Source organism: Solanum tuberosum, unplaced genomic scaffold (assembly GCF_000226075.1).
Source record: "Solanum tuberosum cultivar DM 1-3 516 R44 unplaced genomic scaffold, SolTub_3.0 scf00063, whole genome shotgun sequence".
Taxonomy (NCBI): Eukaryota; Viridiplantae; Streptophyta; class Magnoliopsida; order Solanales; family Solanaceae; genus Solanum; species Solanum tuberosum.
Window position 1 is genome coordinate 539,205 of NW_006238988.1, and position 12,722 is coordinate 551,926.

At 32.7% G+C, this 12,722-nt stretch overlaps 3 protein-coding genes across 3 annotated transcripts; 1 reads left to right on the plus strand and 2 right to left on the minus strand.

Moving 5' to 3' along the window:
* The first annotated feature begins 332 nt into the window (after window positions 1-332).
* On the plus strand, window positions 333-1,168 carry LOC102578188 (18.2 kDa class I heat shock protein-like). The gene has a single exon (XM_006345188.2). It carries the CDS (start codon window positions 534-536, stop codon window positions 993-995), a length of 462 nt encoding a protein of 153 aa, XP_006345250.1. The 5' UTR covers window positions 333-533; the 3' UTR covers window positions 996-1,168.
* Window positions 1,169-1,220: 52 nt separating this feature from the next.
* Window positions 1,221-4,783, minus strand: LOC102578514 (20 kDa chaperonin, chloroplastic-like). Its single transcript, XM_006345189.2, has 6 exons — window positions 4,649-4,783; window positions 3,844-4,020; window positions 3,051-3,230; window positions 2,813-2,968; window positions 2,075-2,152; window positions 1,221-1,532 (listed from the first exon to the last, which is right to left on the minus strand). The coding sequence occupies exons 2-6, from the start codon at window positions 4,012-4,014 to the stop codon at window positions 1,359-1,361; spliced, it is 759 nt and encodes a 252-aa protein (XP_006345251.1). The 5' UTR covers window positions 4,015-4,020; window positions 4,649-4,783; the 3' UTR covers window positions 1,221-1,358.
* Window positions 4,784-5,636: 853 nt separating this feature from the next.
* Window positions 5,637-8,404, minus strand: LOC102578860 (20 kDa chaperonin, chloroplastic-like). The gene is made up of 6 exons (XM_006345190.2): window positions 8,308-8,404; window positions 7,927-8,107; window positions 6,861-7,040; window positions 6,624-6,779; window positions 6,277-6,354; window positions 5,637-5,989 (listed from the first exon to the last, which is right to left on the minus strand). Exons 2-6 carry the CDS (start codon window positions 8,095-8,097, stop codon window positions 5,816-5,818), a joined length of 759 nt encoding a protein of 252 aa, XP_006345252.1. The 5' UTR covers window positions 8,098-8,107; window positions 8,308-8,404; the 3' UTR covers window positions 5,637-5,815.
* Between the last annotated feature and the right edge of the window lie 4,318 nt (window positions 8,405-12,722).

Here is a 12,722-nt window from a genome sequence, read left to right on the forward strand (position 1 = left end):
TCATATTTATTTTAAATGCTACTTAAATTTTATTATATCATATCATTCAAATATTTTTAGATAATATCGAAAAAATTTATCTCATATAACAATCGATTTGAATCGATAGCACCGTTACTTTAATTTATTAGTTATTTCTCTACTAATAATTTTACTTCGTAACCTACTTTTCTTATAATTTTATTATTTAAATTATTATAATACAATATTATGTAATAATAAAATATTATTAATTTATTTAAATATTATATTCATTAAAGTAATACGTGATAACCATCCAATTGAGGTGTTACTATTCATATCAAATCAAAAAGGAGAAAGAAGATGCTAGATTAGCCTGGAACTGTAACAAAGTTTCTATGGAATATTGTAGAATCCTCTCAATGAAGATCCTAGATTATACTTGAATTGATTTCATCACCTATAAATATAACTGCAACTTCTCTCCTTCATCATCAAACACTTCAATTGAAACCAAAAATTCAAGCTTTACACTCTATACTCTGTTTTCTACAACCCAATTTTGAGCTAAAATGTCTCTGATTCCAACTTTCTTTGGTCGGAGCAATATCGTCGACCCATTATCACTACACATAGGGGATCCATTCGAAGGGTTTCCAATTGCTAACCCTTCATCCTCTGTTCGTGAAACCTCTGTTTTCGCAAATGCAAGAATCGATTGGAAAGAAACCCCGGAAGCTCATGTTTTTAAAGTGGATGTACCTGGGATTAAGAAAGAGGAAGTGAAAGTTGAAGTTGAAGAAGGAAGGATTTTGCAGATTAGTGGTGAGAGGAGTAAAGAGCAAGAGGAGAAGAATGATCAGTGGCACTGTATGGAGAGGAGTAGTGGTAAGTTTATAAGGAGGTTTAAGTTGCCGGAGAATGTGAAAATGGAGGAAATTAAGGCGGCGATGGAGAATGGTGTGCTTACTGTAACTGTTCCTAAAGAAGAAGAGAAGAAGCCTGAGGTGAAAGCTATTAATATCTCTGGTTGAAAAAAAGTTGCAGATCAAGTGTTTGTTGAAAGTCCTCTGTCAATAATGTTTGTGTTTTGGTTTGTTATGTGTGTTTGTAATTTGTCTAAGGCTTTGTGTGTGTATTTTAACTTGATCTTGTAATCAAGAAAATGTAATGTGAGTTTAATAATGAATAATTTCCTTTGGACATATACGCAAAAGGCACGAAAACTTGACTTCTGCAAACTAAACAAGAAAAGGCACTTCCAGAACTAGATATTGATCATTAATTTGCAAAAGTATTATTCCAAAATGGTTACAACATTCTCCTCTTTGCTATACTACACTGCAAAATACTGGTATGAGAATGAACTGCCTTGTTATATATATATAACAAAACATCTACTGAAGCACAGCAATTACATCAGATGCCCTCAATGTGATGTACTCTGAACCATCAGCTCCTTTGAAGTCATTGCCAGCATATTTGGAATACAGAACTGTATTTCCAGGAGATACTGAAAGTGCTTTCCTTTTCCCTTCCTCATCGAGAGGACCGGGTCCAACAGCTATCACCTGTTTTCAACCACGGAAAAGGTAAACGATATCAACAAGAGTTCAACTTCTACACACTTAACGTTTTCCACTAACTCGTCACCTAAAAGATAACTACATGTTGATGATGGTGTAAATTCTTTCACTGTCACGAGTCATTTGGCTCACATCATAGTTGTACGAGAAACTATAATGCGAGAATAGCAATGAGATTTCCCAGCGCATTGTAAATACGTGTATTCTTATTTCACACTTCATCCCACATAATGTAATGTAGCTATTATTAGATAAAGTCAACACATGCCAATTTTATGTTGGAATTGGTTATTTCAAACCATCAACCAAATGACTCCTAAGTGTATGAATTATCTCCATTGCTAGTACTCTTTAAAAATGCTGCTGCACGTGAGTCGGATCCTCTAAAAGATACTATTTTTAGAGGGTCCAACAGGCATCCATTGACATTTTCAAAGATTCCGAGCAACATAGATAACAAGTATATCCTATCAGCAAGTATTATGGGAGTAATAATACTAGCTGAACTGCATGGTGCATATTTTTACCGTGCCAAATGAAGGTTTCTCCTTTGCAGCCTGGCTCAAAAACAATCCCCCAGTAGTTTTTTCCTCAACTTCAGCCACCTGAAAAAAAATTCAAAACTCTCATCAACCAAAACTTAATACTAAAAAAAGGGAATTAATGGTCGAAGACACACCAAAACTATCACTTTCTCACACTCCAACCATCAGTTGTTTTCTTTTTCTACCGAAATAATCATCATTGATATATTAAAACACACCTCGAAGTTGATTAGGCCAACCATCAGTTGTTTCCTTTTCCTATCTGAACTATCACTATCTTTTCAACTAGGTGTGTCTTAATACATAGTAGTTAAGGTAGAAGAAGGCATGGATGGTGATGGTTCATGTACGTAAAAGGAACAAGTGATAGTTGGGTGTGAAAATAGCGAAAAAAATGATAGTTTTGATATACTTTTGACAAGGCGTAGATGGAAATAGTACAGGTAGATAAAAGGAACAATTGATTATATTGGGATATGAAATTCGTGACAAGCCATAGATGGTAATAGTTCAGGTAGATAAAGGAAACAATTGATAATTGGGATATAGAACTCGCGGAAAAAATGATTATTCGGGTGTGTTTTTTTACCATTATCCGAAGAAAATGATATTGGAGAACAGCAAATAATGTAGAAATATTTATCAAACAGAGTATGCACCATTTAATCAAAATATGGATGCCACAGAAAAGAAACAAATAAAAGAGCAATAGCAACAAACCTTGATTAGAACTCTGTCATTCAAGGGCTGCAGATCCTTGATATCATCTGTCTCAAGAATACCAACAATGTCATCCTCTTTCAAAATCAGGTGCTTAGATCCATCGAACTCCAGTTCGGTTCCCGCATATTTTGAGTACAGTACTTGGGTACCATTCTACACGTAATACGATCCGTTAAGAAAAATGATCAACCATGCTTAGAAGACATGTTGAGTATGACATTGGTTACGGAACTACCTTTATACTAATTTCCACTGTAGTCTTGCCAATTGAATGACCCTCCCCAACAGCAACAACCTCGCCTCCTTGTGGCTTCGACTGTGCTGACATCGGAAGCAGGATGCCGCCTACACTCTTCTCCTCTGCAGTCTTAATCTTCACCAGAACTCTATCACCCAATGGTTTGAGTGAAGTGTACTGTGCGAACAACAACAACAGAACAAGGAAGCATATAAATATGAAAACTTCCCCGACTGACAAAACTAGACTCTGAAAACCACTAGATACTAAAATTGATTAATACAATCAACTAACCGAATGCAGAAAATAACAGATATAACCATGTTCAACGAATTCATCTTTGATTTTCAAATACATATTTGACAGAAGATATCTATTTTATCCAGGCTATGAATGCCAGAACCCAGCTCACTGACTTGGAAAACTAGAACACAATAGGCAACAACCCAATAACAACCTCATCACGTAGCTTAACCAACCACAGACAAAGCTACATAGACATCAGAACAGTCAGCTTAACTCAATTAGCAACTTACTTTAAGCAGTCCAATTTTGTGTTGAAAGTAAGTGGTTCGGAAAACTATTCCCAGCAGATTACATCTACCAATGCTCTTAACTCTAATTTACAAATTGCAACTTTGACAAACGAAAAGTTGACATGGTCATATAACTACAAATTTGGGAACAGTGGAAAGAACCCATCAAGGTGATTCTACCTACCTTCGCAGCTATTAGATTTCAAGCAAAACATAAAACAAGAACTATACAAGAAATAAACCAAACTATATACCTTGGGGGATACGACTGTTGAAGCCTTAATGACAAGTCCATGAAACGACCTGCTATTCTGCTTTAAAGGAGCGAAAGACGAAACCTTTAAATTACTTATGGACCTAAGCCCCTCAAAGGATGCAAAACCCTTGGCAGAAATGGATGACGCGGTCAGCTGAGTTGTCGCCATTCCTTTCTGAGCTCAATCAAGAAACCCCACAACAGAAATGGTCAATATCCTCAAATACCAGTAGCCAAAAGTGTACAAGTATGAATAAAAACTCAAGAATTATGAATGTAATCAAGAACCCCACAACAAATGGTACCCCACATGCAAAAAGAGCAAAACCAAAGGTAAGAACCATATAATTGTGAACTAAATCAATCCCCACAACAAAAAGGGTAAAACAGCAGCTCCAGACAAGCAAAAATAGTAAAAATTGTGACTAGCTATAGAATTAAAGATAAAAGCAGCACAGCCAGAAGCAAAAAATAGGAACAGTTACATATAAGAACCATAACATTCTGAACTAAATCAAGAACCCCACAACAAAAATAGCACAGCAGAAACAAAATTATGGTAAATTGGAAGACAAAAATTCAAGAATGTTGGTCAATGATAATAAAGGTAGCACCTTTATTGGAAAATTGGTTTCACTAATAACAAAGGAGAAGTTTTCTCTAGATAAGAACCATAAAATTCTGAACTAAATCAAGAACCCCTATACAAAAATGGTCACAAGAACAGCAAACAGAAGCAAAATTATAGTAAATTTAATGAGAAAAGCTCAAGAATTTCAATCAAATCATTAAAAAGGAAGTACCTTTATTGACAAAATAGGTTTGACTGGTAGCAATGGAGAGGTTTTCTCTACTATGGAGTGAGGAGTGAATAAGGGGTGTGTTTTAGACTGTTTGAAGATAAAATGTGTAGAGCTGTTAAGGATAACAAAACCCTAGAAGTTTCTAAGAGGGGACTTTTTCTTCTTATTTAAAAATAAAAAATAAATAAAAATAAAAAATTGTGTTTATCGAAAATCGCATCTCTACCTAACAATAACATTCCACTTATGAGGCTATACTTGATACTATTGTTGCTATTGTTCTTTTTCTTTTTTCGTCCAAACTTGGAAGGGGACGAGATACTCGTATAACTATTTAGTGTCATCTAACCCGTAATTGCAATGACCCAATAGTAAGAGCGGAACTTAACCAACTATTGTAGAAAGATCTTATTAAAAAAAATAACGTGGTAAAATTTTTACTTTGAATTTGAAGATAAATGTATTAATCGAACAAAGAAATACTATCTCAGTCTCACTTGGACAATAATTTATTTTTAAAATAAAATTAAATTTATGATATTAAGTATGTTAAACATTTGAGTAGATTTTTCACGTTTATGCATTGTGTATTTGATTATGTTTCCTTTGGTATTGGCAATATCGGAAACAACCTTTCTACTAAATATTTATTCCGCTGCATCAACATCATCAAACAAAGAGATCTTTACGTAAATACACAATCCAATTCATTATTTACTTTTTCTAATTGATATGAGAATGAGCATATCAACAACATATTCAGTGTGATCACATTGTAAAAGTTTAATGCTATACAGACCTTACTCTTACCTTGCATGTGATAGAGAGGTTGTTTTTAATAGACCACGACTTTAGAAAAACGTAATACAAGAGTGAAAGAAGCTCAGATGAAAATACTAAAAAGAAAAAAATATTGACAATAAAAATAATAAGGTAACCAAAGAAAAAGAAACAAACATATTAATAAAAATGAAGAATAAGAAAATAATAGAATAATATTGAAAAGAGAAGAGCTCTCCTCCTAAAAAAAAAAAAAAAATCGCTCGACTACCTACTAACACTCTCTCCTAATCTAGGGTCATGACCCTCGATGAGCAGAAGATGTGTCATGTTCTCTCTAATCACCCCTCCCCAATTCTTCTTCGATCGAAAAGAGTGATTATTCATCTATGAAAGCACAGCCATTACATCAGATGCCCTTAATGTGATATAATCAGAGCCATCAGCTCCTTTGAAGTCATTGCCAGCATATTTGGAATACAAAACTGTATTTCCAGGGGATACTGAAAGTAATGTCCTGTTTCCTTCCTCATCAAGAGGACCGGGACCAACGGCTACTACCTGTTACAATCACGAAAAAGGTAACCGATTTCAGCAAAAGTTTAACTTTCATACACTGACGTTTTTTACAATCAGGTCACCTAAAAGATATCGACAGGTAACTGTCTATAAAAAAGCAAACATTAATAACCTACTATAACATGTTAACATATGCTGATAGCGGAGATTCTTTACGTTTAGGGATCATTTGGTTCACCATCATTAGTTACACGGGGATAATATCAGACACGGGAGAAATAATAAACGGAGTAATAATACTAGCTGAACTGCAGTGTGAATATTTTTACCGTGCCAATCGAAGGTTTCTCCTTTGAAGACTCACTCAAAAACAATCCTCCAGCAGTTTTTTCCTCAGCCTCGGCCACCTGATAAAATGCGATGACCAAATTACCACTAGTCATTCAACGCCACCCGGCTCATGTAACTCATAACATACAGACGCAAAGCAGACATAGCAAATAATAACGAGATCAAAACATGACATCCAGATCAGTAAGCAAGAACTACTTTTAAAAAAATAGAATTGGGGGGAAAACGCTCATTATGTACAAATGTTTATCATGCAGAGCGTGTATCGCTTAATCAAAACGTAGATGACACACAAACAGGGAGATACAGTGTGATAATGACAAACCTTGATTAGAACTCTGTCGTTCAAGGGCAGCAGGTCTTTGATGTCTTCTGTTTCGAGAATACCAACAATGTCATCTTCTTTCAAGATCAGGTGCTTTGATCCATCAAACTGCACTTCGGTTCCCACATATTTTGAGTACAACACTTGGGTACCAGTCTACACAATAAGATCATTTTTAGAAAAAGATCGGCCACGGATAAAAGCAAGGTTGAACACATAACTTGATTATGAAATTACCTTCACACTAATTTCCACTTTACTCTTCCCAACTAAACGACCCTCTCCGACAGCAACAATCTCACCTCCTTGTGGATTTGACTGTGCCGTTGTTGGAAGTAGGATACCACCAACAGTCTTCTCCTCTGCAGTCTTAATCTTCACCAAAACTCTATCACTCAAAGGTTTAACTGAAGTGTACTGCACGAACAACAAGAAGAGAATAAAGAAAATGATAAATATGAAAACTTTCCTGCGAGAACAACAACGGAAACACTCAGCCTATGAAATATCAGAATCACAGCTCTTCCGCGAGGAAACTAGTCGTGTAGTTTAACCAACTACATGAGATAGCAACTCAGTAACACATCAGAAAAGTGATCTTAAATTAGTTAGTAGCTTGATAGCCAACTTTCCCGTTGAGAGCAATAAAGCTAATTAACAACATTGACTCACAAAAATTTGATATAGTAGAAATATGGTTGGCGGACAATTTTCACCACGGGGATTCAAAATATAAGGAAATAAACACACGAAGAAGCCAAGGGTATTCAACATTTGTTACGTAAGTAGATAAAAAAGAGTTTTAACCCCTTATATATAGTATATAATTTTCCCATGAAGGGGGTTTGGATGACCCCCTAGCTTTGCCCATGAAGTAGCAATCAATTCGGAAGCAGAAAAAACCCATCAAATTAATTCTTCCTAGCTATTATAGCTAACTAACTTAATGAAATAAAGAAGTAAATGCACGAAGAAGCCAACAGGATTCAACATCTACTATACTACAACATTGACTCACCAAAACATGACATAGTCGAACATCAGTGGCATACCAATATTTCACTAAGGGGCTCCAAATATATTGAATTAAGCACACGAAGAAGCTAACGATTCAACATCTACTGTATATACAATGTAATTTTCCACCAAAACGCCCTGTAGCTCCGCCCATTGGCAACTAATTAGGGAGCCCAAAAATCCCATCAAGTTAATTCTTCCTATCTATTCAGCTACTATAACTAACTAACTAAACTAATGAAACAAAACAAGAACCAACAGAGAAAAAGACAGCAAATTTGCATACCTTAGGAGCAACAACAGTTGCAGCCTTAACAACAAGTCCATGAAAAAACCTCATATTCTGCTTCAAATGACCAAAAGATGCAATCTTTACATTACTAGTAGACCTAAGTCCTTCAAATGAAACAAACCCTTTAGCAGATATGGATGATGCTGCCATCTGAGTTGTTACCATTTCTTCTGAGCTAAAAAATCAAGAAACCCCACAAACAAAAAAGGGTCAATTTCTTCAGTAACCAAAAGCAAAAAGAATACAATAAGATAAAAATTCAAGATTTGTTAATTAAGTCAAGAATACATTAACATAGATAAACCCCACAAGCCAAAAAATAGTAAATTTAAAGATAAACTCAAGAATTTCAATCAATCATGAAAAAGGAAGTACCTTTATTTGGGAAAATTGGTTTGAGTGAGTAAATGAGATGTGTGTTTAGACTGTGGAAGATACAAAGGGATAACAAAATAGGTCCAAAAACAAGGGATTTTTTATTTTTTTTTATTTTTAGCTACATATAAAATTATTTCCAATATATGATACATTAAAAAAAATTAACTCTTAAATCAAAGTTGACTTAGATACACTCTAGTTTACAATATTATGTATCTTACCAGATTTTGGTGCCTACAAAAATGTTCAGGTATATGTATCTCAGATAAATGGGGTCAAATTTAGGTGTAATTTATTTTAGATACATTATATTCAAGTGGATTCGCTTATATCTGGGATACATAGCAAATCTCGCTCGCCTTCCTCGCCTCTCTCCCATCTCGCTCGCCACTCTCTCATGTATCTAGAGAGAGTCACTCTAGATACATACAAATACATGTATCTAGTGTGATTCACATGTATCTAAGATATACACGAACCTGGATCACCTCTCTCCCCAATCTCGCTCAGTTCTCTCCCCATTTTTGTGTATCTAGTAGCAAAAATACATGTATCTAAGTCTAAGATACGTAGGAAACTCTTAATTAGTAGTAGAAATAAGACACAAGTACCTCCTAGACTATGAACAAAATCCTAGAGAGACACCTTAACTAAACTAAGGTCCTATTATCCCCTCCCCTCCCCCCCCCCCCTTCGAACCTACTTTTTTTGTAATTTTGTACACACGTGGAGTCACAAAGTGTGACCCGTAAGCCAGCCAAAAGGTGTACACAATTTCAAAAAAAGTGAGTTGGGGGGTGGGGGGTAATAGGACCTTAGTTTTTGTTAAAATGTGTCTCTATGATTTTGGTCGTAGTCTAGGGGATATTTGTACCTTATCTTATTAGTAGTAAGATACGTAATATTTTAAAAATATAAATAATAATAGTATATAGTGGTTTTTCCTATTACTAACTACTATGGCCTCAAATTGAGTGACATATACATATGGTAACATATAAATTCAAACGATGATACTATTTCCTATCACCAATTTTCTAATTAAAGCACAAATTTTATTTAAGTTATGAGAATTTTTAAATATTTTTTTTGTAATTTTACTACATTAGTTCCATATCATTATCATTTGGAGAATTGTTGTAATTAATATTCCAACTTCTAGATCTTTTTGGAGTCCACACGCTGAGAGTTAGGAATCACAACAAGTCTAATTTGACTAACCTGGTGGCATTAATTATTTGATAGTAACACTTCTAGTTAGGTGCACCTCGTAATTAGTGACGAAGTCATAATTTTTTTTAAAAAATATTGAAAAAGAAATATATAAAAAAGTCAAAATAAAATAAAATTGACATATATACTCTATACATAATAAAATAATTTTAATTATAAGTGAACAATATAATTATTCTGTTGAAGGCAGATTGAATGAAACTCTCAGCCCTACCAGGCTCTCCCGCTAGCCACATGTTTGATTATTAAACTCTACACAAATCATGACTTGAACAAATATACAAAAAAAAAATCATCTAGTATATACTTTTTGCTGAGATTTGAATTATAATTTTCGAGATTTGAATTCACTTTTCTAACTTTAGGTCACACCCTTGAAATTCACTAACTGAAATGGACCTAATAAGAAGGAAAGAACACTAAATAAAATGGAACAAGGTGAAAAATCATGAGTGTGTATATATATATATATATATATATCTATATAAACTAGCATGATGAAATTTTTTCTTTCTATATATATGATCGGACATGTATATTACTTTTATTTCTGTAATAATATTCTATTACAACAAACATTTATTATTTACTATCGATCTTATATTATATTAATTATATCTTTATATAATATCAATAATCGTCATTATAATGGAACGTTCTTTATAAGGAAAAGAAACAATTATTTTTTCGGTTCATTTTTAGTTGTTATAGTTTATTTTTCAAGAGTCAAACTGAGTGAATTTTTTTATCAATATTTAAAATATAGTTTCATCATATTAATAATAGTTCAATTTACCTCTTTGCAAATTAGTTAAATTAATTCTCATACAGTAAAATGTGACAAATAAAAATAAATGAATAAAGTAAAATTCAATTATAACTTAGATTAAATATGTAGGTGTGAATATATATATACTATGTTTTTGATAAGTAATGAGTGCTTTAAAGAAAGAATAAATGAACACGCTTATCATTATCATAATATAATTTGAAGTTTGAGAGGGAAAAAAATGAGAATACTGCTGACTGCTAACCAAATATTTAACAACCCTTTTATGCCTAATTTTTGTTTGGTTTCTCACTATCGATAAAAAAATAAATTGAATTCGTGTTGAAATTCAACTTTAGATAAAGCATTCTTTACTAAAAAATTGAAAAAAAAAATTAAAAACTTTTTAGGTTTTGATGTAAGAAAAATTGACGGAGCTCGATTAGTTTTTTCTATCCATCCAAAATGTATATATCAATTTTTTCAAATGATTTTTGGTGCGTTTTATATGTAGCTTTCGAATATTTTCGTTGTATTTAGAATTAGAGCGACTGAGTTCGTTTTTAATTTTTCGTGAAAATTTTAAAATATGTGATCAGATGCTTCCTCCAGATTTAACAATTTTAATCAACTAAGTTCTCTCTTTTTCACTGAATCAATACTAACCTAATTTGCTATTACTTATTCTAACAATCTTTTCTATCTATCTTTAAATTCCTTCTTTTCCCGTGAATATTTTAAGATATTTGACTAGATACTTCTTTCTGATATAATATTTCTATTAACTAAATTCTCTTTTCTTCACCAAATCAATACTAACTTACCTACTTCTGCTCCTACATAATTCAACAGGGCCGATACCCGATTCTCGATCACTCAACCCAATGTTAATTTTTAAATTTATTTTGTTCGTTATATCAAAGATGCTCTATTTTAGTAAATTATAAAATTAAAAATACTCAAAATTACTATATTTGAACAATAAAAATAGACCTAAAACACTCCAAAAATAGACAAGCAAAAGGACCAGAAAGTGACATGTTGTCAAAGTGGGTCCCACAAAAAAGCAAAAAATGCTGACATGTCAAATTATGTCCAAACTACGTGGCATTTATCTTAATTAACTTATTATTATACCCAGCTTCCTAGACACAGTAAAAAATATTGCTACTATTATCCATGAGAAAAATGAGAATGAAGGATGTATAGAGAGTATTTACGGTGTGTATAAGTAAACACTTAAATTTGCATAAGTTGAACAAGTAGATATATGTGTCATACGTGACGTTTTATATGTATTATGTCACGTAGGACGTATGTTTCTACTTGTTCAATTTTATATAAACTTAAGTGAAAGTATAGTAAAATTAGCCGTTTTATTTCTTAAAAAATGTGTCAAGTTAAATATAGTCAATTATATAGCAACTAGTACCATTTTATATGAGAGGAGGAAATATTTAGATTTAAAAAAAATATATTTTTGGTACAAGAAAATCGAATCAATTTGAATGTGGTCTCGGTAAGTTTCACTTTAGTATAATAGTTCATAAATCACATAGAAGATCAGTAGAAATTATACTAAGCAAATCATGTGCGATGAACTTAATTGAAAAACGCATGCAAATGATATCAAATTCAGAACTCACCATTTAAAAAATTATTTACTCAACCTACCAATTAAACCACCGCCAAAATGACTATATAAAATTATCATTTTGTACTTTGTGGGAGGAAAAAAATACTTCAAGGCCTAGTGATAATTATTCATAAAAAAAAAAGTAAAGATTTTTAGTTCAAACTTTGTCATAATTAATTAGATGAAAAGAGTAGGAGAATTCTTGTAATATTTCTCTTCTTTCAAGTCCACACGCTGATGCTGATATATATATATATGAATTTACAACAGTCTAATTTGATTTTTTTTAAAATTTTATATAGTAAAGACTATAACATATAACAAATGAAACAATGGTTTAAACGTGGTACCTTTTTTCTTATATTATATAGTATTTATTTATTTATTTTTATATTTTGATAGTAACAGATCTAGTCAGGTGCATTTAGTCACATGAGCTCCTTAGATGACACCATATTTATTGCTTCCACATGTTAAAGACGTTAGCTCTTACGTCCGCGGTATACGCCAAACTAAAATTTAAAGTTTATGAATTTAGAATTTAATATTTTAAAAAGATATTTGAGTTGATAGTAACAGTTCAAATCAGTGCATATAGTCACCTGAGCTCCTTCGATGACATGGATTATATTTATTGCTTTCACATGACGTTAATTAGTTTTGACGGTCGCTGTAAAGGAGGTGTTAAAATTTGATGTTGTGAAACTTAAATAACGGGAAAAAAAGTCAAAATGGATCAAGACAATGACGTTGCTTTGGGGACATCTGATGGAA

Excerpts from the sequence above, each read along its gene's own strand:
- LOC102578188 (XM_006345188.2), top strand. The coding sequence starts at position 534 with ATGTCTCTGATTCCAACTTTCTTTGGTCGGAGCAATATCGTCGACCCA.
- LOC102578514 (XM_006345189.2), bottom strand. The coding sequence starts at position 4,014 with ATGGCGACAACTCAGCTGACCGCGTCATCCATTTCTGCCAAGGGTTTT. Across the intron at positions 2,969-3,050 it reads CAGTGGAAATTAGTATAAAG|AATGGTACCCAAGTACTGTA; the intron begins GTAGTTCCGTAA and ends TATTACGTGTAG. Across the intron at positions 1,533-2,074 it reads AGAAACCTTCATTTGGCACG|GTGATAGCTGTTGGACCCGG; the intron begins GTAAAAATATGC and ends GGTTGAAAACAG.
- LOC102578860 (XM_006345190.2), bottom strand. The coding sequence starts at position 8,097 with ATGGTAACAACTCAGATGGCAGCATCATCCATATCTGCTAAAGGGTTT. Across the intron at positions 6,780-6,860 it reads AAGTGGAAATTAGTGTGAAG|ACTGGTACCCAAGTGTTGTA; the intron begins GTAATTTCATAA and ends CTTATTGTGTAG. Across the intron at positions 6,355-6,623 it reads ACGACAGAGTTCTAATCAAG|GTGGCCGAGGCTGAGGAAAA; the intron begins GTTTGTCATTAT and ends GCATTTTATCAG.